The 23,564-nt window shown below is 32.4% G+C and overlaps 1 protein-coding gene across 6 annotated transcripts in view; it reads right to left on the bottom strand.

Annotated features, from left to right (window-relative positions):
• Positions 1–2,763: 2,763 nt before the first annotated feature.
• Positions 2,764–23,564, bottom strand: part of Sp1 (transcription factor Sp8) — a 185,569-nt gene continuing 164,768 nt past the window's right edge. For 2 of the 6 annotated variants that reach the window (XM_075299908.1, XM_075299912.1), the window contains exons 2-3: positions 5,662–6,077; positions 2,766–4,640 (exon numbers count right to left, since the gene is read on the bottom strand). In XM_075299908.1, coding sequence (XP_075156023.1) covers positions 3,200–4,640; positions 5,662–6,077 — 1,857 coding nt within the window. In that variant the 3' untranslated portion in view covers positions 2,766–3,199. Of the gene's footprint in view, positions 4,641–5,661; positions 6,078–10,302; positions 10,392–23,564 lie in introns of those variants that run through there. The other 4 variants (XM_075299914.1, XM_075299913.1, XM_075299911.1 and 1 more) reach the window with 4 other exon arrangements.

Here is a 23,564-nt window from a genome sequence, read left to right as displayed (position 1 = left end):
TCTCTAATAATTATGCAAAAATTGGTCCACATCGGTCCATAATTATATATAGCCCCCATATAAACCGATCCCCCGATTTGTCTAGCGGAGCCTCTAAGAGAAGCAAATTTCATCCGATCCGGCTGAAATTTGGTACATGTTGTTTGTATATGGTCTCTAACAACCATGGAAAAATTTGTCCACATCGGTCTATAATTATATATAGCCCCCATATAAACCGATCCCCCGATTTGGCTTGCGGAGCCTCTTGGAAGACCAAAATTCATCTGATTCAGTTGAAATTTGGTATGTACCCTCCATGGTGGAGGGTACATAAGATTCGGCCTGGTCGAACTTACGGCCGTATATACTTCTTATCCCTATTGTATACCAAAAAAATATAGTGCACAGAAATCACGAGCCAACGTAAATGTTGTTTATATTTTTATCAAAAAAATAAATAATTTTGTAGTTCGTTTTTCGCTGAAATGATAGCATTTTTCTACGTTTCTAGAAGTAAAAAGACTTTCTATCAGAGAAATGCGTCCTCTACTCGGACGAAAAAAAACTGTTCATATATTTGGGTGTAAAAATTATATGTTTGGAACTCAATTTTTTAAACACAATATTTTTAAGTGCAAGCGTACAATGTTCATAAACTAGCATCACATGTTTGGGACATATATGTTAGAATATACTATGTTTGGGACATAAAATGTTTGTAAATATAATATGCTTGGATGCAAATATATATTAATTTAGAAATAGCCTATAAACATATATGTGTTTAGAAAGAGAGAGTGTGCTTCAAGTAAAAGAATGGAAGTAACCAATTGGTGCCTTAAGAATATATACACAAGGAAAATTTAATTTTTCCGACCAGTGTGTGCCTAAGGTGAAACATAATATTTTTGAACGGTACAAACAATATTTTGTTTCGACCAATCGTGAAAATATATATGTATGTTTGAAGCAAAATGTGTTTGGGGTATATATTACAGAAGCGATTTTTTTGAGGGTGTATGCTAAGCAAAACTCGTATTTTAAGAGCACGACAATATTTTTTTCAATGTATGATGTGGTCCTAGCTAGTCCATGTGTTGGCATTGTGCTATATTGTTTGATACAGGTCTTTAGTACCAATGATAATGAGATCCCCTTCTGAATCATATGGAATTGAGCTGCACTTACACAGAAGAAAAAAATAAGACCATGAGATCAAAGATTTCATGTCTTAAAAATAGGAATATGAAAGTTATCATTGATGTAAAGTTTTTTTTTCCATTCACCAAAAGTCGATACACTTTCCAATGAAGGCGAATTTTGTTAAACTAAGTTAATTTGGCTTTAATAATGCTGAAAAATTCTTGAAAATCAATGCAATTGTCTTTAAAAAGCTTTCAAAAATTGAAGATGTTTTTCAATACTTTATTTTTTTAATTTAAGTTTTTTTTTTAATATAAGTTCACTCAAAAAACAGTGAACCCATAAGGCAGGAAAATCCCAGCAAAAAAGCGTCACCAAAAAAGTAATGAAAATGTTCTTTTTGGATCCGGAAGTGGTGCCAAATTGACGCAGAAGCGATGAATTTAACATGGGCTTGTCATAGGACGGAAGTCCTATTTGCATCACTTCTTAAGGTGTGACCCGAATTCAATGTTTTGGATGTAAATTAAAAAATTCTGTGATATTTTTTCAAATAAATAATTTTTATAATTTTTTATAACTTTTAGTGGATTCTAACGCTTGTCGAAAACGTTTGACCTCAAATATTTTCAAAAATTCACAATTTTTTCAGATTTAGCATTTTTTTTCGACAAAATTTAAATGATTTTTACCATTTTATGAATTCTTAGTAGTAAAGTATGAAAAACCGAAGTTATAAAAAATTGAATCAAAAGAACTTCCTGGGTAGTTAAAATAAAGAACATCATTGGGAGTGCATCTTCTGGAAGTGCTTTAAAAGTTGTGCCTTTGGAAGAACTTCCAGTTTTTTTGCTGGGATGTTGGTTAATTAAAAAAAATAATAATAATAAATTTTCATAAAAATCAGTAAAAAAAGTTGTGCCGTTGGAAGAACTTTAAATTTTTTTTGCTGGGATGTTGCTTAATTAAAAAAAATAATAAATTTTCATAAAAATCAGTAAAAAAAGTTGGACAAATTCCATAAAATTTATCAGACATAATTATTATTTTTCACTTGTTAAAGAAAATTTCGTGGAGTGAAGAAAAGACTTGGTTTTCAAAATTGTAAAAATGTCTTTAATGTCTTTAAAAATATATATTTTTTGACAAAATTTTAGAAATTTTAAGAAATTCTGAACTACTTTGTGGGAGACCAGAATTTCTTAAATCTTTTAGTTCGTTTAAGTAACGAACGCAAAGAAAATATTAAAGTTACGGAATCTTTCTTAAAACATAATAATTCTATGAACTTAAATAGAATTAAATTGGGTTCACATTTTTGTTTTTTGAGAGTTGTCGTTAATACGTTTTTAACGAACGTGGATAGCACATGAAGAAATAAAGCTAAAAAAAAATATTATTTTTTCCTAGTATCAAGAATGCCAAATTTAAAAGAGAATTGTGTCTTAAGTTTATCCTCACATCAATTCTCCGCTTCGTTGGCTTGGAATCAGTATCAAAATCATTACCCGATTGAATAAAGTTCGAAAGTTTTCTATACCGAACTATATAAATACACAAACCGGGAGCAATATGAATTCCAAAATACTTCATCCACCAGTAGTGTTTTCTCTTAGTTTTTTTCCAAAAAAAAAGTTTTATTTTATAGATAGAGTTTTTTGCAAATGTCGTAGTTTTAAAATTTTTTGTTTTATTAATTTATTTTAAAATTCTTTTTGTATGAATTTCCGTAGAGATTATTTAATTATATTTATTATAGCAATATTTACAAAATTTATAATTTTTAATTTTTTAAATTTAATTTACCATATATAAATAATTTTTTGTCATTCTATAATGTAACTTCAATCAATTTGTTGTGCAATTTATTTGTAGTTCTACTCTTAATTACTTCTATTTTCCTAATCTTGTTTCGTTTTTTTTTTACAAAGCCCCCCTTCCGGATGGCCTCAATTCACATCGCTTACAAATTATTATTCTCGTACCCTTCGAATAATGCTAGAGTTTTTATGAAATCCTTAATGTAGGACCCAGCTTCTGCTCAGTTACTGAACAGAAAGGGTCCCAGTGAGCCTCAAACCATTGGAGGCTTAATATCGACAAGAGTGCTGTGGTGATCGAGTACTGGACTGGATGCAGCCGAATTTGAAACCAATAGATGATGGTGATGATGATGGCTATGGGCATGCATATGGGCGTGAGGATGGGTTTGTTGTTGTTGCTGCTGTTGTTGTTGTTGCTGTTGATGTTGCAAGTGGTGTTGTTGTTGGGCCTGTTGGTGATGTTGTTGCTGTTGCTGCTGCTGGTGTTGTTGTTGCTGTTGCTGCAATTGTTGATGCTGCTGATGGGTTAACATCACTGGTGACCCACTGGACATATGATGATGGGGTGACATATGCAATCCTTGGCTATGATTTTGTGTAGGTGTTCCACTCTGATGAGCATTAGGTGTGCCAGGATGACTATTACTTCCCGAATTGCCATTATTTCCAGATGAATTTAAACCATTCGAATCACCCGATTGGTTATTGGGTTCTTCAGAATCACTACAGGACTCGGAGGAGCCCTTCTTAATGCCAGTACCCGTTCCATTATGGGTCTTCACATGCTTGGCTAGATGGTCACTACGCATGAAACGTTTATTACACACCGGGCAGGCAAAGCGTTTCTCTCCTGTATGGGTCCGCAAATGTCTTTGTAGTTCATCGGACCGGGTAAAGCGTTTGCCACAGAACAACCAATTGCACACAAAAGGCCGCTCTCCAGTATGCCATCTCAAATGAGCTTTGAGATGTGAAGTCTTGCCATAGACCTTACCACACCCTGGTATATGACAAGAATGAATATTCTTTTTTCTCAAATGGACACCAGCGGGACCCAGTCTTTCAGCCTCCTGACAATTGGGGCAATCACAGGTGGCACGACCAGCATAACGTCTTTGCGATCGCGACGATGGGGTAGTAGGTGATGAAGATTGTGGTGTTGAGCCACTGGATGCGGCCGATGGTGAGCTATGGGGCAAAGAAAATCCTCCCACACCTTGACTGGGTAACATACTTTTATAGGTATCTTGGAGTAAATGTTGACCAGAACCCAAGAGATGAGCAGTATTCGAAAGTGAGTGACTTAAAGCTGAGGAATAATCCGAACTAGCTGTAGCATAATTGGCCATGGTCGAATGCATACCAGCAGCCCCGCCCATATCTAACCAGCTGCCTGCAGCTGCAGCACTATGCATATCCCACCAGCCACTATTCACACTGGCTGCCTCGGCTGCTTTATGGGCCTGAGCCGTTACCGCATTGAAAGGCCAATCGTAGGGATGACGAGAATACACCGATCCGAATGTGGCACCCTCCACTTTGCCCAACAAACCTTGATGCATATGATGATTGTCAGTCACCATACCGCCAGTGGTGGTTGAAGAATTTGGATAGAATAAATCACTGCCATAGGCTGAAGGAGTTGTTACAGCTGCACAGGATGAGGTTATCGGTCGACTGTAAGGATAAATGCTGAAATTATTTTCCGTATCAATGAAAAATGCTCATTAAGGTTGGGGAGTATAATAAGGGATTATAACACAGAGAAAAGGAATATGACAACCAACAATTTGCATTAGAATTTAATAAAATTATTATGAGTTGAAAGGGGAAACTATAGTGCAACCTCGAAGAAGTTGATACCCATGATGGCCTAAATTTTTGTCAATTTATGAGAGGTTTATTTGAATTCGATAATATAATAAACGTCTAACGGAAGTTGTCCAGCTTTAATAGCTAACCGTTTTTCGGAGTGCCCAAGTTTGTGGTAAAGGGTACATTGGAAACTCACAGAAGTGGACACTCATGGTCATCTATGTTTTGTCAACTTATGAGAGGTTAATTTTATTTCGATAATATAGCAAATGTCTTGTCAACTTGTGATAGGTGTCCGCTTTCAGAGTTTAAAATTTTGCAGGCTTCACGAAACTTATTTCAAGTTCAAGTTTGAGATGTTTTACGGTATTTTGTAAAAACAATTTCAAAACCGAAAATATTTTGTTAAAAAAATGTTTCCAACAATGATGTTGTATAGTTTTCCCAATAATATAATATTTGGTCGATTATGTTGCGTATTTTAAATTTCAAACACACATTTTCTCGCAACAATTCAAGAAATCACATGTTTGCAAGAGTAATGTATTGTCTCCACAAGAATATTTTATTTGGATTAAGTCTCATGTACAAAATTTGCTCAAAAAATTTGCCAAATATTTACAAGAATAATGTATTGTCTCCACAAAAATATTTTATTTGGATTCTGTAGACATATGTTTGCAATAATATTATATGGTCTTCTCAAACATATATTATATTTGGTACATTATTTCAAATTGGTAATACAAAGCATCTTTTCAAAATTTATAGCTGAATATGTTAACAACAATCATGTTTTATAATCCCATCAAAAATATTCTGTTTGGATTTTTTTGTATTGGTTTATCACATTCCTTCTCTGCATGTATAAAAAAATAAACAAAACAATTCAACCTACCTTGCTGTTATATTAACCATGGTATTGATTCCACTGCCTGCCAAACTTCTTGAAGTCAAAGAATTACCCGCCGCCGATGATGCTCCTCCAATGCTTGAGTGATTCGTACTTGTTCCACCCACAGATGAATTTGTCGAGGACGCCGATGATATGGCACAGGGTGAATGTTGTCCCACAGAGGCATTTGAACTGGTCGAACCTGTTGAAGTGTTGTTGTTGTTATTATTATTGTTACTAGTAGAAGAAGAATTGTTGGTTTGATGCGAGTGATGCGTAGGTGAGGTGGGGCTTTTCTTCCACGGATGAAATCCCTTGCCCACAGCGGCATCCGCTAATGGTGGTGGAGACTTACTGCTCAATTTATTGCACTGTGCGGCCAACATAGCCAATGGGGTGCCCCTCAAACTGGGATGATCCTGGAATGGGAGCGACAAAGAGGAATTTTTTGTTAATATAAAAATAATTTTTTTCAGAAAAATCAAAAAAAAAAAAACTAAAAAATTAAATAAATAATAAATAACATGTTTTTTGTTTTTTTTTTTTATATTTAAGGATTGAAAGATTTTCGATAAGAATAATGTATACCACATCAATGAAATTGATGCTTGAGTTGAAAATTTTATCACAATTAAATAATATTTAAAAATTCCTCTAAAACATATAAAGTTTATGTATTTTATACAGAGAGATAGAAAGAGAAAACAAAGATTATTACCCTAGAGGAAATTAGTGGAAATTGCCACGTGCGGCTGATAGGTCCGCTAGTGGCAATTTCCACTGGTAGCAGTTAATCGCAATTTTTAAATTTATATTTACATTAACCCTTAAGTGAATAAAATCACCGATTTCTCCGTAAAAATATAAAATATGCAAACTAGTAAAAAAACATCTCCAAACCACATTAAAAAAAGTATGTGTTAAAAAAAAAAAAAACAAAACAAAAAAAAATACATGCACATTAAATTAAGTTTTTATTTACAAATAAACTATTTAATTTTTTGTTAGAGAATAGAGACATTTTGACAGTACACAGTTTTTTTACCAGCATTAGTTTCATCTCTGGTAAATATATTTTTTTTTTGAATTTTTGGTAAAAATTTGATTTTCAATTTTGGCTGTAGATTACTCAGAAGTACAAGAAATTTTCCGGAAAATTATATTTGTAAAAATAGCGACGTTTTAAATGCAGCAAATTTTAAGACGTAAGAATTTTTTTCTGGTTGTATCTTAAGAGATACAGTACGCATTTAAGGGTTAATAAATTTTATACTCTCTTCATATTGAAATTTGATTGAAACATAATTACTAGAATAATCTATTTTTTAATTTATTGAAATTTTTTGTTTTCTGATGTTACGCGTGCTCAAAACGAAATAGGTTCTCAGAACCGGGATAGGTCCGTTGCTCTGGGGTTGATCTATTCCCGTAGGGTATGGAGATGAGAACATCGAAAGTAAAAAATTGAAACAAATGCTAACATAGTTAGTTTAAAATTGGTTAAGAGATTTTCGGAATTGTGTAATAACTGTAGACTCGTTTGTCTCCAAAGAGTTTTTTAAACGATACATGTTTGTTATGTAATAGGAACTATATCGAACTCAAACTAACATTAGTTTCCTTTTATTTGTGTTGTCGATATGTTTTTAATTCAAAAGCAAATCAAGACCAAATTGATTGATTCATTTTCGAAAGGGTGTTCATTTTTTTATACCCTGTGGAACAGGGTATTATAAGTTAGTGCATATGTTTGCAACACCCAGAAGGAGACGAGATAGACACATGGTGTCTTTGGCAAAAATGCTCAGGGTGGGCTCCTGAGTCGATACAGCGATGTCCGTCTGTCCGTGAACACATTTTTGTGATCAAAGTCTAGGTCGCAGTTTTAATCCAATCGACTTCAAATTTGGCATAAGTATGTGTTTTGGCTCAGAATAGATCCCTATAGATTTTGGAAGAAATCGGTTCAGATTTTGATATAGCTCCCATATATATCTTTCGCCCGATGTGCACTTATATGGACCCAGAAGCCAGAGTTTTAGCCTAATTTGCTTAAAATTTTGCACAAGAAGAACAATTAGTACTATAGTCAAGTGTACCAAATTTTATTGAAATCGGTTCAGATTTAGATATAGCTCCCATATATATCTTTCGCCCGATATGGACTAATACGGTCCCAGAAGCCAGAGTTTTACCCCAATTTGGTTGACATTTTGCACAGGGAGTAGAATTAGCATTGTAGCTATGCGTGCCAAATTTGGTTGAAAACGGTTCAGATTTAGATATATCTCCCATATATAGCTATCGCCCGATTTACACTCATATGACTACAGAGGCCAATTTTTTTACTCCGATTTAGTTGACAATTTGCACAGGGAGTAGAATTAGCATTGTAGCTATGCGTGCCAAATTTGGTTGAAAACGGTTCAGATTTAGATATATCTCCCATATATAGCTTTCGCCCGATTTACACTCATATGACTACAGAGGCCAATTTTTTACTCCGATTTAGTTGACAATTTGCGCAGGCAGTAGAATTAGCATTGTAGCTATGCGTGCCAAATTTGGTTGAAATCGGTTCAGATTTAGATATAGCTCCCACATATATGTTTTTCTGATTTCGACAAAAATGGTCAAAATGCCAACATTTTCCTTGTAAAATCGCCACTGCTTAGTCGAAAAGTTGTAAACATGACTCTAATTTTCCTAAACTTCTAATACATATATATCGAGCGATAAATCATAAATAAACTTTTGCGAAGTTTCCTTAAAATTGCTTCAGATTTAAATGTTTCCGATATTTTTTTTACTAAAATTGTGTTCCACATTAGTGCATTAGCCAACTTAAATTTTGAATCTATAGATTTTGTAAAATTCTATCAAATTCTGTACAAATCGAGTGATATTTAAATGTATGTATTTGGGACAAACCTTTATATATAGCACCCAACATATTTGACGGATGTGATATGGTATCGAAAATTTAGATCTACAAAGTGGTGCAGGGTATAATATAGTCGGCCCCGCCCGACTTTACACTTGCCTTACTTGTTTTATTTAAATTTTCAATCAAAAACATTTTTGAGGCAAGTTGGCAAGATAACAACTACTCTAAAGTTTTTAATTAAGAAGTAACCTAAAACTATTTAATATTTTAAAATTAATACAATTGATTATAGTAAATAATTCAAATTACAAATTAATTCTAAAATTCCTAAATAAAAATATTGGCATTTATTTGGGACATTAAATTGTGTTTGTTTGTGAGTTGTTTTTGAGAAATTTAGCGTTCACCGTCGGCAAACGTCGGGTTTTATTCTCTTTGCAATTGAGGGATAAAAGGCAAATCTGTTTGGCTACTTTATCTTTAAAATTGGTATAAATTTCCTCCTGTGCTATAGTAAAGAGTTGAACTCTTATATACATTAATAATTTTCAAGAAAATTGGACTGGTTGTGTGATGAACTAAAGTTAAGTTCGAAATTTTTTATACTAACGAGCTAGATTTTTTTCTGCATTAGATGTTGGCGAGAAATATGTGAATTAATTGAAAAATGTAATTTGTAATTATGAATGGTACATTCTCTAATAACATTTTTAACCCGTTATACAAAGTTTGTTACAAACCAAGTGTGAGGGGGTAACTAGATAACAACTTTCATCCCATCTCATTACAGGTACATATTTATTATTGACCAGTTAATCTGTTTGCCCACTTTCAAAAATGGCCATAATATTTGCATACTTTCAGGCAGATGCAAGTATATCTAATTTCATATATCGCGAAGTAGTTATAGTGGCATAGCTGCACAAGAAAATAAAATTCATAGATATCTGCGATAAACTTTTAAAAATATTATATTATAAAAAATAATTTCTTGAAAAGTTACACAAAAATGGAAAAAGTATGTCAGTTAATGGCACCTCAGAGCAGAAGAACAAAAGAACAGAGAGATAAATATTTTAAAAATTGTTATAAAAGTTAAAAAATAAACGGAGGAATTTTGTGTCAACACCTTGTACGACCTGACAAGGCAGATATGGTTATGACCGCCTAAATGTATGCACTACTTTCTGGTCAAAACAAATACATCCTAATGTATATATATAGTGGTTGACAAATTGAAATAAGAAATCCAATCAATTAAATACTTTCATAACATCTATGAGCATATATTTACACTTGATTATTTTATGTTGAACCAAAAAAAAACCCAAACAAATTCACTCTTCGGATGTTTACGCACTTTTAATATTTTTAATTTACTTTATATATTTGTTAATATCTCTATAACCTTGGATACATATTACCCATAGAGATGTGTATGTTTGTCGAGTCCATTGGCCTTTTATTTTAAAATTGCTTTTTCAAATGGTTTCTTAATTAACTCAATTTCGCAGAAACTCAAATATCACATCAGGAATAAACACTCTCACAATCACTTCAAATGGTCCAAACGTTTTTTTTTTTTTTTTTTTTTTTTGCAAACACAATTTCCACAAAATCCCAAAACAATTTCTATAAATTTGATTTATTTAATTTTCTTTTGTTCTATTCTTTTTATTGTTGTAGTCGCTTCCTTTTTTTCGTAGAGGCAAACAATATATGGTAGTGGTTGGTTGCTTGGTTATTTTCTTCGTTACCTCTGTTGATGTTGATTGAAGTACAACCATTCTCGTTCACAACTCTTTTGTTTCTGTTCCAATAATTCTCGAAAAAAAGGAAGTTATTAGAACACAACAAAAGCAGCGCGGCAGCACCCTGTTCTTAAGACCCAGCCAGCCAGCCAGTTTCCCTGTTGTGAGTGAAGCTTCTTTCAATTCTCAAATTCGAGGGTGAGTGGTAGTGGTGGTGGTGCGTTGTTTTTGTCTTGTGCGTCTGTCCGTCCATTCGTACGTCTTTACTTCAATCACAAATGGGAGAGCAGTGAATGGCGGATGATAGCCAGGGCTATGTAGGCCCGGCACTGCACATGCGTATGAGTATACTGAGGAAATACGGTAGGAAAACCATGTCGGACAAGAACAAAAACATCATAGGATAGCAGCTCTTCTCTTTCATTTTTCTTTTAAGCCGACTTCTGAGACTCCATAGTGTGCATAGTGAGTGTGCACTCACTACCACCATCATTCACCATTAAGGGGAAGGGGCGGGGCGGAGTATTCTGTTGGTTTTTGGAGAGCGGAAGCAATCTTAATCCGGCCGACACTTGTTTTGGTATTGTGTGGAGTTCATTTTCAGTTTCACAAAACTGAATGTTTCATTTCATTTGAAAAAGAGAACAACTTGCCCTACCTCATGTGGTGTAGTTTCATTTATACTTGTTTTATATTTTTCGCTAATACATACTAGGGCTGTCGTTTTGGGAAAATAAAATTTCTAAAAGATTTTTACAATACCCAAAATATAAGAAATAAACAATTTGCCGTAAAACAAAATTTTGTTTTCGTTCTATAAATCATTTATTTAATACACAGCAAAAAAGTATAGCCATGAAAATACTCTATTTGGATTTCGAAGTGATGCGCAATCGGATCAAAAGCAATGAATTTTACATGGCTTTGCCATAGGGCGAAATCCGCTGCATTTTATTATATCAAATTTCATTTAAAAAATAAGCATCCGGAGTCGACTCCGGGTAATATAACTAAATCTCATTTTAATACCACTAATTTGTAGTTCTATTGTGGGGGTACCGTAAGTGGATCGATATGAAGTATCGTATTTATTTATGTGTGCAAAAAAAAGGTCTTAATTTCACGTTAGATGCCAATTGAACTCTATATTTCAAATTTAGGGCAATGTTTAATAAATAAAATAATTATATAAATACCCATCATAATATGAGAAGATAACAGCAGTATATGTGTTTGTGGACCAAAATTATTGATACTATCTCAAATCCTTTATATTTGTTGCGAGCTATATAAAGGTTTATATTCCCATATGCATGAATTTGAATCTGATTTAGACATTATTTAGACAAAATTCGATATAGACAATTGTATATACTTCTACAAAATCTATGTACTTAAAATTTAAATCTAACGTTATGGGGCGTAACACAATTTTAACAAAAAATAAAAATGCAAGGAAAGTCTAAAGTCGGGCGGGCCGATTATAATATACTCTGCACAACTTTGTATTTAGATCTACATTTTGATAAAATCTCAAATCAGACTTCTACAAAATCTCGAGCACTATTTGGGAAATATTTATAATTGTTTAGACAATTTCGCAAAAATGCATTTATGATTCATTCATTGAAAATTTTGAAAATTTGAGTCATTTCTACAAGTTTTCGACTTAGCAGTGAGTATCAGTGAGAATACAATTTTGGAAAAATTTTTGTCTAGTAAATAAAATTTTGACTAAATTTTCGATAGAAATAAAATTTTGCCAAATTTTCTATAGAAATCAAATTTTGACCAAATATATAGAAATAAAATTTTGAATAAAATTTTTATAGAAATAAAATTTGGCAAAATTTTTACAGAAATAAAAGTTTGAAAAAATTATCAATAGAAATACAATTAAAAAAAAATTGTGTAGCAAACAAAATTTTGCAAAATTTTCTATAGAAATAAAATTTTGCAAAATATTCTATACAAACAAAATTTTGACTAATTTTCTACAGAAAGAAAATTTTGACTAAATTTTATATAGAAAAAAATATTTCTATAGTAATAAAATTTTGAATACATTTTTTATAGCAGTGAGTATCAGTGAGCATCAGTAAGAACAAAATTTTTGAGAAAATTTGCTATAGAAATAAAATTTAACAATTTTTTCTTATAGAAATAAAATTTTGAAAAAAATATCACTAAAAATACAATTTTAGAAAAAATTTTATGTAGTAAATAAAATTCTGCAAAATATTGTACAGAAACAAAATTTTGACTAAATTTTCTATAGAAATAAAATTTTGACCAAATTTTCTAATAAAAAAATCTATTACTATAAAATTTTGGCAAAATGTTGTATAGAAATAAAATTTTGAGTTAAATTTTTATAGAAATAAAATTTTGAAAAAAATTTTGTGTAACAAACAAAATTTTCTATTGAAATACAATTTTGCAAAATATTCTGTAGAAACAAAATTTTGACTCAATTTTCTATAGAAATAAAATTTTGACTAAATTTTTTATAGAAAAAAATATTTCTATAGTAATAAAATTTTGAATAAATTTTTTATAAAAATAAAATTTTGACAAAATTTGCTATAAAAATAAAATTTTGACAAAACTTTTTATAGAAATAATATTTTGACAAAATTTTCTATAAAAAGCAACTTTGAAAAAATGTTCTGCCAATATTCCACATATCTCTATGGCTTTAAATTAAAATTAAAAAAAAAATAATTTCAATTGTTCGAAATATTTCAAATAAATTGACATGGACATTAAAGTGGATCTATCCAGCTCATCTGCTAGTGTAACATTCTAGGAAACATAAAAAGATAGCCGTAATGGAAGTTTATTTTCATTTACAATCATGCTGTACATTGATCGAATGAATAACGCAATGGAAACTAATTTGCGTAAAAACTTGCTTAGTTACAAAAATGTGAAGTGTTTTAACAAATTTGGTTTAGCCGGAGTCGGAGTCGAGCAAAATTTTTACGACTCCGGCTCCGACTCCGACTCCAGCAAAATCTTCAGACTCCGACTCCAAGACTCCGACTCCGGCTCCACAGCCCTGGTATACAGTTAAAAATTAAAAACAATATAAACTAAATGGTCACTATATTGAAAAAATATATAGGAAATATTAATATGCAAGATTTTGCAAAATTTATTTTAGGATACGTAATTTACTCGATATTAAGTAGAAATTTCATTAAAAGAAATTTTAATTAAAGGAAAGCTCATAATATTTTCTTTAAGTATTATTGTATTTAAATTAAGGACACGAATCATTGAAATTAGCGTCCCTCCGTTAAAGTCTTGTCTTTTTGAAGTAAGGTATATTTTCCCATTTTTGATTTAAATTGATAATCTTTTAATTAACTGAGGTATTGAAACTTTGAATTAAAGTTAAAAATATGCTAATACTTATTTTAATTTGCATCATTGGTTTAAACTTTGTTTTGAAATGACGAAAACATTTTGACGTGGAAGTATTTCCTATAGTTCTTATATTATTTCTCCATGAATGCCTCTTTTTTGCAAAAAGAGAAGGACAATTCGATAAATGAAATCTGTATTCTAATGTTAAATTTATAGAACCTAGAGTTAAATCTAGATACCTCTCTAAAAAATGTCTTTATTTTAAAGAAGCAGCATCTTTTGCAATACCAAAATCCTTGAAGGGAAGTCTATATCTTTCAAGTCAAAAGATATTTTGAAATTTTTGGTTAATTAATTTTTTGTGGTTTAGAAGTTCTTTCCGAATTTACAAATTTATATTTTAATGTCTCTCATATTAGCGATTTTTTTTTTTTTTGGTGTAGAAATGTCTCTTGAATTGTAAATGTGTCCAATTTAAACGATTTTATCTTGCACCAACAAGGGAAAGTTGCTACTACTATCCTAAAATTTTCCTTGCATAATTTTTCTATTGGGTAAATATTTTTTTTTTTTTTCAGTGTGAATACCTTTGTTGATATATCGCAAAAAGAAAACAAAACTTCGCATTAATGTGACCTGTGTCCTTATTTTAGATTTATAGAGGCCAGATTTAAAATTTCTGATTCAATCACAAAATTAACTGTTCCAATTAATTTTTTAATTGAAATGTCTTCAATCACGAAAATGATTGTATCAGTTTTCATTGGACATTCAAAAATATTTGATTAAAAAATTAGTTGATTTGATTTGAAAATTTCTATTAATTTTTAAATTGATTCAATTAAAAATTTAATTGATGTTGGTTGTTGTTGAAACTCAATTTCTTGAATTAAAAACATAACTATTTTCAACTACTTTCTTATCTGACTTTGTGTCCTTGATTTGATCAAAAAATTGATTGTTTGAAATAAATTTTTATTTACAAATTAAAAAAAAAAAAAAACTATCATATTTTTATACCCTCCACCATAGGATGGGGGTATATTAACTTTGTCCTTCCTTGTAAAACATCGAAATATTGCACTTAGACCCCATAAAGTATATATATTCTGGGTCGTGGTGAAATTCTGAGTCGATCTGAGCATGTCCGTCCGTCCGTCTGTTGAAATCACACTAACTTCCGAATGAAACAAGCTATCGACTTGAAACTTGGCACAAGTAGTTGTTATTGATGTAGGTCGGATGGTATTGCTAATGCGCCATATCGGTCCACTTTTACGTATAGCCCCCATATAAACGGACCGCCAAATTTGGCTTGCGAGGCCTCTAAGAGAAGCAAATTTCATCCGATCCGGCTGGAATTTGGTACATGGTGTTAGTATTTGGTCTCTAACAACCATGCAAAAATTGGTCCATATCGGTCTACTTTTACGTATAGCCCCCATATAAACGGACCACCAAATTTGGCTTGCGATTGCTCTAAGAGAAGCAAATTTCATCCGATCCATTTGAAATTGGGTACATGGTGTTAGTATATGGTCCCTAACAACCATGCAAAAAATGGTTCATATCGGTCCATAATTACATATAGCCCCCATATAAACCCATCCCCCGATTTGGCTTGCGGGGCCTCTAAGAGAAGCAAATTTCATTCGATCCGGCTGAAATTTGGTACATGATGTTGGTATATGTTCTCTAATGACCATGCAAAAATTGGTCCACATCGGCCCATAATTATATATAGCCCCCATATAAACCGATCCCCAGATTTGACCTCCGGAGCCCCTTGGAAGAGCAAAATTCATCCGATTCGGTTGAAATTTGGTACGTGAGGTTAGTATATAGTATCCAACAACCATGCAGGAATTGGTTCATATTAGTCCATAATTATATATAGCTCCCATATAAACCGATCCCCGGATTTGACCTCCGGTTCCTTATGGAGAAGCAAAATTCATCCGATCTGGTTGAAATTTGGTACGTGGTGGTAGTATATGATATGTAACAACCATGCCAAAAGTGGTCCATATCAGTCCATAATCATATATAGCCCCCATATAAACCGATCCCGAAATTTAGTTTTGGAGCCTCTTGGAGGAGTAAATTTCATCCGTGTTAGCTGAAATTTGGTACATTGTGCTAGTATATGGCCGTTAACAACCATGGCTAACTAGGTCCATATCGGTCTATAGTAATAAATCGATCCCCAATCACACAAAAATTGGTTCATATCAAGTTCATAATTGTATATAGCCCCCACATAAGCGACCCCCATATTTCAAATCTGGCTCTCTACGCAAAAAGTCCATATCGATTCGTAATTGTTTGTAGACTTACCTATACACAACTTTTTTGTCTAATATATACCACGTATGGACTAACTCAATTTAGAAAACGATGTTAGGAAGTTTTAAGATACCACAACCCAAGTAATTCGATTGTGGATGACATTCTTTCGTAGAAGTTTCTACGCAATCCATGGTGGATGGTACATAAGATTCGGCCTGGCCGAACTTACGGCCGTGTATACTTGTTTTTTCGTGTTTTTTTTTTCATTAGGAAACATGTATACCTTTGTTGATATATCGCAAATAGAGGACGAAACTTCGCATGTGATCTGTATCATATTTTTAATTTTACACACAGAAAAAAAGTAAACTGTTTTATAGCAAGAATAAACTACGTCATGCGAAAATTGAACTAAATAATACTCCACATATGGAGGAGGAAAGACCAGGAAAATTTAATGATCTCTGTACTTTTTAAATACAACTCAACTTTTAAATACAACTCCCATAACAGAAAAAATTAACTAAAAGTAAAAAAAAAATCATGACCAAATCATGACCATTAAAAAAAAATCTTTTGCTTAAGTTCATATTGAAATTATGTGTACGGCCACGGAACTTTATACCCACGTTTAGTTCATAAAACGTTTGACATTAAAAAAAGAAAATTTCATTGTGCTGTTGAAAATTTCGAAAAAATAATAAAATTTGACTTCAAACAAATAATTTGCAATAAAAATAAGTTAAATTTAGTGTTGGCTTAAATACGGAATTTTTTTATCAGTATAGTCTACATTTTAAGTTAAATAACTCCATAAAAATGTTTTTATTTTAAAGAACCAGCTACTTTGTCACGCAGCGTTGCCAATTTAGCTTTTTTCCCGCTAGGTTTGGCTTTTTTTGAAGACGTTTAGCGGGGAAAAAATGCATTTAGCTTTTAGCTTTTTTTCTGGCTTTTTTTCATGACCCTTTTAGCTAATTTTGGCTTTTTTTATTTTCGACATGTTCCTATTGAAATATGGATAAAACTTCGTTTTTATCTAAGCCTTGCTGCCAGAATAAGGTTTTCCACATATTTTAATTCCTTATATAAACTGTCAGTAAATTATTAGGAATATTAGCATTTGACTCGTTTATCCTTTTTATGTTATTATAATTTGGTTATAATAGCATTTGTGAATTTCTCTTCTTCAATAGCCGATAAATTTTTTTGTCCTTATAGTTAAGTGATTCAACTTAAAAGTGGGTATTTTTTCATGAAAGAAGGCTAGGGTCAATTCTAAAAAATTCTTAAAATTAATGAAATAGTCTTTAAATTTGTGGAGTTTTTGTATCTTGACCACAAACCAAAATAGCGTTCAAAAATAGAAGAGGTTTTTCAACATTTTATTTTAAAAACGTATACATAGAATAATTTCTACTTAAAGTCGAGTCTGAATCGTTAGCACGTTTTTAAAGCACTGTGATAGCTCATGAAGAAAAAGCTGAAAAAACGAATAAATTCAAATTTGACTCGGAATCAATACCAAAATCCTTAGTGTACAAAATCTTTGGAACCGTACATAGAAATAATTAAGGAAATAAAGTTTTGAATGTGGTATTATTTATTTTAACATCAAAAAAATGCAATGAAAAAATTCGTAGTGATAGGATCAAAACAAATCTGCTATATATTAATGGAATGGATTTACATTTACGAAAATTAGACAACAATTGGTTTGTATGGGAAATTTTCGAATAAAAGTTATTCAATATAAACTTGCAAGACAGTTAGAATGGGTTTTATTCTCTTGGGTAAAATTAGGAGAAGTGTACTCGTTCACGAATTTATCATTAATTCAGTTAAAACGAAATATATTGATATTTTCTTATGCAGTTCTATGTGACATTGTGCAATATATCGCACATTGGACTTGTTGATGATTAACCAGCTGACAATTGCAAGTTTACTGGGAAAAATGTTTTTACTAGGAAATATAAACGAAGGACTTCCAGTAAAAATTTGTGATAGTAATCAAAATGTATCGAGTATGCAAACAGAGCTAATATGACTTAAATTTTCTTACAGTCTCACAGAAATTGAATTAAAATGAATACAATTAAAATAATATGCATTTTAAGTGAAATAAAGCCTTTAAGTTTGTTAAATTTCAATCAAAAATGTGACTTTTGATACAAAACATTTTAGCTTTTTTTCTAGCTATTTTTTAAAATTTTTTAGCTTTTTTTGGCTAGTTTTTTGGACAAATCTAGCGGTTTTTTGTGAAACAATTCTGGCAACGCTGTTGTCACGGAATCAATACCCAGTTCCTTAAGGAAAGGCCAACATTTTTCACTTCATATAAAATTTATTTGAGTGTAGAGAAGCCCCATGTTCGACTAAAAACCTAAAATAAAATATTTTTTTAAAATAGTTGAGAATTTGTTTTTTAATTTGAAACAAAATTTCGTGTACTATAAAATACAAAAATCTGCTCCAGAAATTTTAACTGGAATTAAAATTTTGCATGAGAAGTATTGATCAAATATTCACAAACTGTCTAAAACTATCTAAAATTTTATTTTTGTTATTGGTCAGATTGTTATTTGGATGCAATCCCTAATTTAACATCTGGAGCTCTTCATATCTCCAGCCATCAATATTATTTTCGTATTTCGTTTTTTTTTTTTGTTGCAAATCTCTAATTTGAAAATGTGATCTCTCTTTCGTTTATGTGAGATATTGTTTCCTTTTTATGTGTATAGTTACTAGGTTCTCATGCCCACTGACAAACGTAATATATGGCTAAAAAACCTTCAAACAATTTAAGCCGTCAATATAGACTATGGTCATTGTATCCTTATCAAATCTTTCGACATCCTCATTGCCAGACTGCACATTACATATTGTTTGTGTGATTGTGACTTGTAGCGCCAGATTTGTGATTGGATTAAACACTTTTTATTTCTTTCAATTTTTTGTTGTTGTTTTTTTTTTTTTTGGATATGTGATTGTTGCGGTTTCAAGGAATCCATGCATTTTAAATGATTTCTGTCAGGGATATGATTTGTTTTGTGATATCCTACTGAAAGGAATACACACTTAAATCCGATTATTAAAAGGATCAAGATAAATATTCGTATTAGGGAAATCAAAAACATTACTGGAAATCCCAGTTCCTCCAATTTGGTATACGAAATAAGTTTCGTTAATCGGTGAGAAAAAGTTACAACAATTTTCAGATTTTGTCAAAAAAAAATATCAGTTGTCTGTCGAAAAGCTTGCCTGCATGTTCAAAGAATCCGTTTTTAAGAAGTTTCGTGGAGATTGAATGTAAAAAATTTAAGTTTAATTATTATTACATAAATTTTACTTATATCAGGTCGCATGGTGTAAGTGCAAATGGGTTCCCCTAGATAGCACAAAAATGGACACTCTGGATTTTATATGTTTTCTTGCCTATAGTTGGGCATTAAGGACGAAAACATAATACGGAGGTATATGACCCTCTCCACATAAGTGTGTAAATATAACCATAGCGATAGGCGGTAGGCGAAACATTTTTGCCGCAACGGCAAATACAATAAGCTTGACGGCGAATAATTCCCTTTTCAACGTTTCCTAGCGTTTTGGTTGTCAGTGCTGTATTGACAACCAAAACGCTTTGACAATATTAAACAATGAAGTTGAAGAAAAACATACAATGGCTTGTTATTTGTTGAGTTATTTCAAGAAAAAATAATCTACACGTGTCCAGGCAACAGCAATTCCTAGTGGTGAGTTAAAAAAAATTGATAAGCGATGGCAACACTATACCAGTTTTCGCCAAGGAGTTAGAATAAGTTTTAATTTAGCGACACGCCGCTAGCCCTCACGGTATTCCGTCGCGGATTTTGGGCTTGCCATAAGAAATACACGTAAATTAGTGTTCGCCTACCGCCTATCGCTATGGTTACATTTACACACTAAAGGGTCAAATCTTCAATCCCAGCTTCGACCGAACACCAAAAATATTTTCAGAGGTTAAGACGATAGCCTTTGTAGCTAGTGCTTTAATGTTTATTATAGTTTTTAGAATTGTAATAAATAAATAAATAAATAAATAAAATAAATAAATAAATTTTCAGAGGTGGATTATCTCCTCTCAGTAAGAGTGGGGATATATCTGAGTGATTCAGAACTTGTCTCAATGGTTTCACCGAAATATCAAAATCCGTTCGGATACATAAAGGAAGTCCCTTGGAAGGATTTTCGAGTCCGATAGATGTAAGTCCTGTTTCGATTCCTAACGACCACACAAAAACCAATTTGAAACTAGACTGGATTGGAAAAGACACTTGATGTACGAGTGTCACACGATTTACTCTTTTCCGAAGCGGTTTGCTGCAATAACGTCATTTTCAGGCCAAGAAGGGTTTACCGTGTGTTTGGTAAGGTTGGCAGGGGATTATCTGCCATGACCTACTCCGTACCATCTACACTCCGGATCTGCCACCAAAGGATTACCATCACGGTTACCACTCGAGCGAAAAATATTCCACCAATATTTGAAGAAAATTGTATCAAATAAAAAAAACATATTTTGGTTATAATTAAAAACAAGTAAGGAAAGTCTAAAGTCGGGCGGGGCCGACTATATTATACCCTGCACTTTTTTTCGATACCATATCACATCCGTCAAATGTGTTGGGTGCTATATATAAAGGTTTGTCCCAAATACATACATTTAAATATCACTCGATTTGGACAGAATTTGATAGACTTTTACAAAATCTATAGACTCAAAATTTAAGTTGGCTAATGCACTAGGGTAGAACACAATTTTAGTAAAAAAATATGGGAAACATTTAAATCTGAAGCAATTTTAAGGAAACTTCGCAAAAGTTTATTTATGATTTATCGCTCGATATATGTATTAGAAATTTGGGAAAATTAGAGTCATTTTTACAACTTTTCGACTAAGCAGTGCCGATTTAACAAGGAACATGTTGGTATTTTGACCATTTTTGTCGAAATCAGAAAAACATATATATGGGAGCTATATCTAAATCTGAACCGATTTCAATCAAATTTGGCACACATGACTATATTACTAATTGTACTCCTAGTGCAAAATTTCAACCAAATTGGGCCAAAACTCTGGCTTCTGGGCCCATATAAGTCCATATCGGGCGAAAAATATATATGGAAGCTATATCTAAATCTGAACCGATTTCAATCAAATTTGGCACACATGACTATACTACCAATTGTACTCCTTGTGCAAAATTTCAAGCTAATCGGAATAAAACCCTGGCTTCTGGGACCATATAAGTGCATATCGGGCGAAAGATATATATGGGAGCTATATCTAAATCTAAATCGATTTCAATCAAATTCGGCACGCACAGCTACAATGCTAAATCTACTCCCTGTGCAAAATTTCAACCAAATTGGGCCAAAACTCTGGCTTTTAGGACCATATTAGTCCATATCGGGCGAAAGATATATATGGGAGCTATATCTAAATCTGAACCGATTTCAATCAAATTTTGCACACTTGACTATACGACTAAGTGTTATGTTTGTACAAAATTTCAAGCAAATCGGTATAAAACTCTGGCTGCTGGATCCATATTAGTGCATATCGGGCGAAAGATATATCTAAATCTGAACCGATTTCTTCCAAAATCAATAGGGTTCTATTCTGACCCAAAGTAGGAACATGTACCAAATTTGAAGGCGATTGGACTTTGATCACAAAAATGAGTTCACAGACAGACGGACGGCCGGACAGACGGACATGGTTATATCGACTCAGGGACCCACCCTGAGCATTATTGCCAAAGACACCATGTGTCTATCTCGTCTCCTTCTGGGTGTTACAAACATATGCACTAACTTATAATACCCTGTTCCACAGTGTGGCGCAGGGTATAAAAATATAATTTACGGCCATTTTCATGTAGCTCCGTTAGGCTTTAACTGCCAGTTAAAAGAAAGTAAATTGCAAATATCTTCTCTCCGGTTAACTTTAACTGAAAAATTTTCGTCAGTTAAGTTCCTAACTGGCATATGGAATATAAAGGCAAGATGACAGCTTCGTCTATAATACGATTTAAAAGTTGGTTAGTTAACGGAACACTAACGGAGCTTTATGAAAATGGGGGTTAGTCAAAATGTTATTTTTACAGAAAAATTAGTCAAAATTGTATTTCTATAGAAAAATTTATTTCTATAGAAAAACTTTGAAAAAAAAAAATATTTCTATTGAAAATTTTTGAAAAATTTTATTTCTAGAGACAATTTGTGGGGTACCTCTTAGTTGGAGATGAATATTTTGAAAAATCTACCAAAGAATTCTACACTGAAAGAAGAGTTTTCTTTTCTGAGTAACGAAATTTTAGATAAACAAAATTTTCTTCTGCCGCTAAAAAAAACTTTGTTTAAGGGCAAATAAAAAAGATAAGAGACAATTTTTGCATCGTTTGAAATAAATTTGGCTTTATTTACTCTTACGGAAAATAGTTTACATTAAAGGGGAATTTCGTTTGTCTAAAATTTCGTTCAGTAGGTAAGAATTTTTCTCTGGGTGTAACAATCTACCAAACATTAAAAACTCTACCATTGTTGGTAGAATTCTGGTAATAAAAATTAAATTGGAAAATAAAGTTGTCGTTAACTGGTTTTCAAAGGACTTTAATAGCATACGAAGAAAAAAACTGAAAAAGCGAAAAATTAAAATTTGCTTCCTAGAAGCACAAAACCCAAATTTAAAAGAGAATTGTGTCTTAATTGTATCCTTACTTGTATTCTCCACTTCTTTGGCTCGGAATCAATACCAAAATTTTTAAAGTAAAGACAAAGTCTTTGGAACCGGGCATGCTGTTTTTTCAGTGCAAATAAAAATAATGTTTAGTTTTTTTTTAAGCATTTACTACTGTGCTGAAGCCCTTTGCTTCTGCCATCCAATAAAGCAAATTCTTTTATTCCCTTGAAAAAAAAAAATAAAATAGAAAAAAAAAACAACACTTACATACTCTTGTTAAAATTAAGTAGCATTCGTTACGCTGCATTTGCAAAAACAAGAGCATCCTCAATTGGCTATGTACACCTCATGTGTGGAATGTGCAACATGATGCACTTGTTTCAATTTGCCACACTTGTTGCACCAAGAATGCATGTTGACAAGTGCAATACTGTTGCAATTTGCACAAGCTCTCTCCGAGCAAGCGAAATAAAAGAAAAGAAAGAAAGACCTCATGGCGTTTGCTTCTATTGTATACCAATTTTTTTGCCTAGGGAGACCTTAAACAAAAGATGAAAATGACCAAATCAAGGTCCATTACTAACCATTGCCACCAGAGTGACTACCGTACCGTACTCTGCATAGGGTCATTTCAACGGTGTTGTGGATTTGTTAAGGTCTTGCTGTGCTCACTGATTTTACGTTAGATGGCTGTCTAGTTGGTATAGGGCCTTAGGCACAAAGGTAAACTAACGCCACCAATGACCGACCTCCATGTTGATTTTATTGCCCGCCACTGGACATCACTACCACACAATGAGATACGATAGTCAATGCTGAACACAAACGATGCCTGGCATATAGAGGAATTCCTATCAGGGGTCATACAGAGCAATATAAT

This window comes from Haematobia irritans, chromosome 3 (assembly GCF_050003625.1).
Source record: "Haematobia irritans isolate KBUSLIRL chromosome 3, ASM5000362v1, whole genome shotgun sequence".
Lineage (NCBI taxonomy): Eukaryota > Metazoa > Arthropoda > Insecta > Diptera > Muscidae > Haematobia > Haematobia irritans.
The sequence above is the reverse complement of the archived record's forward strand: the minus strand, read 5'-3'. Positions and strand labels throughout refer to the sequence as shown.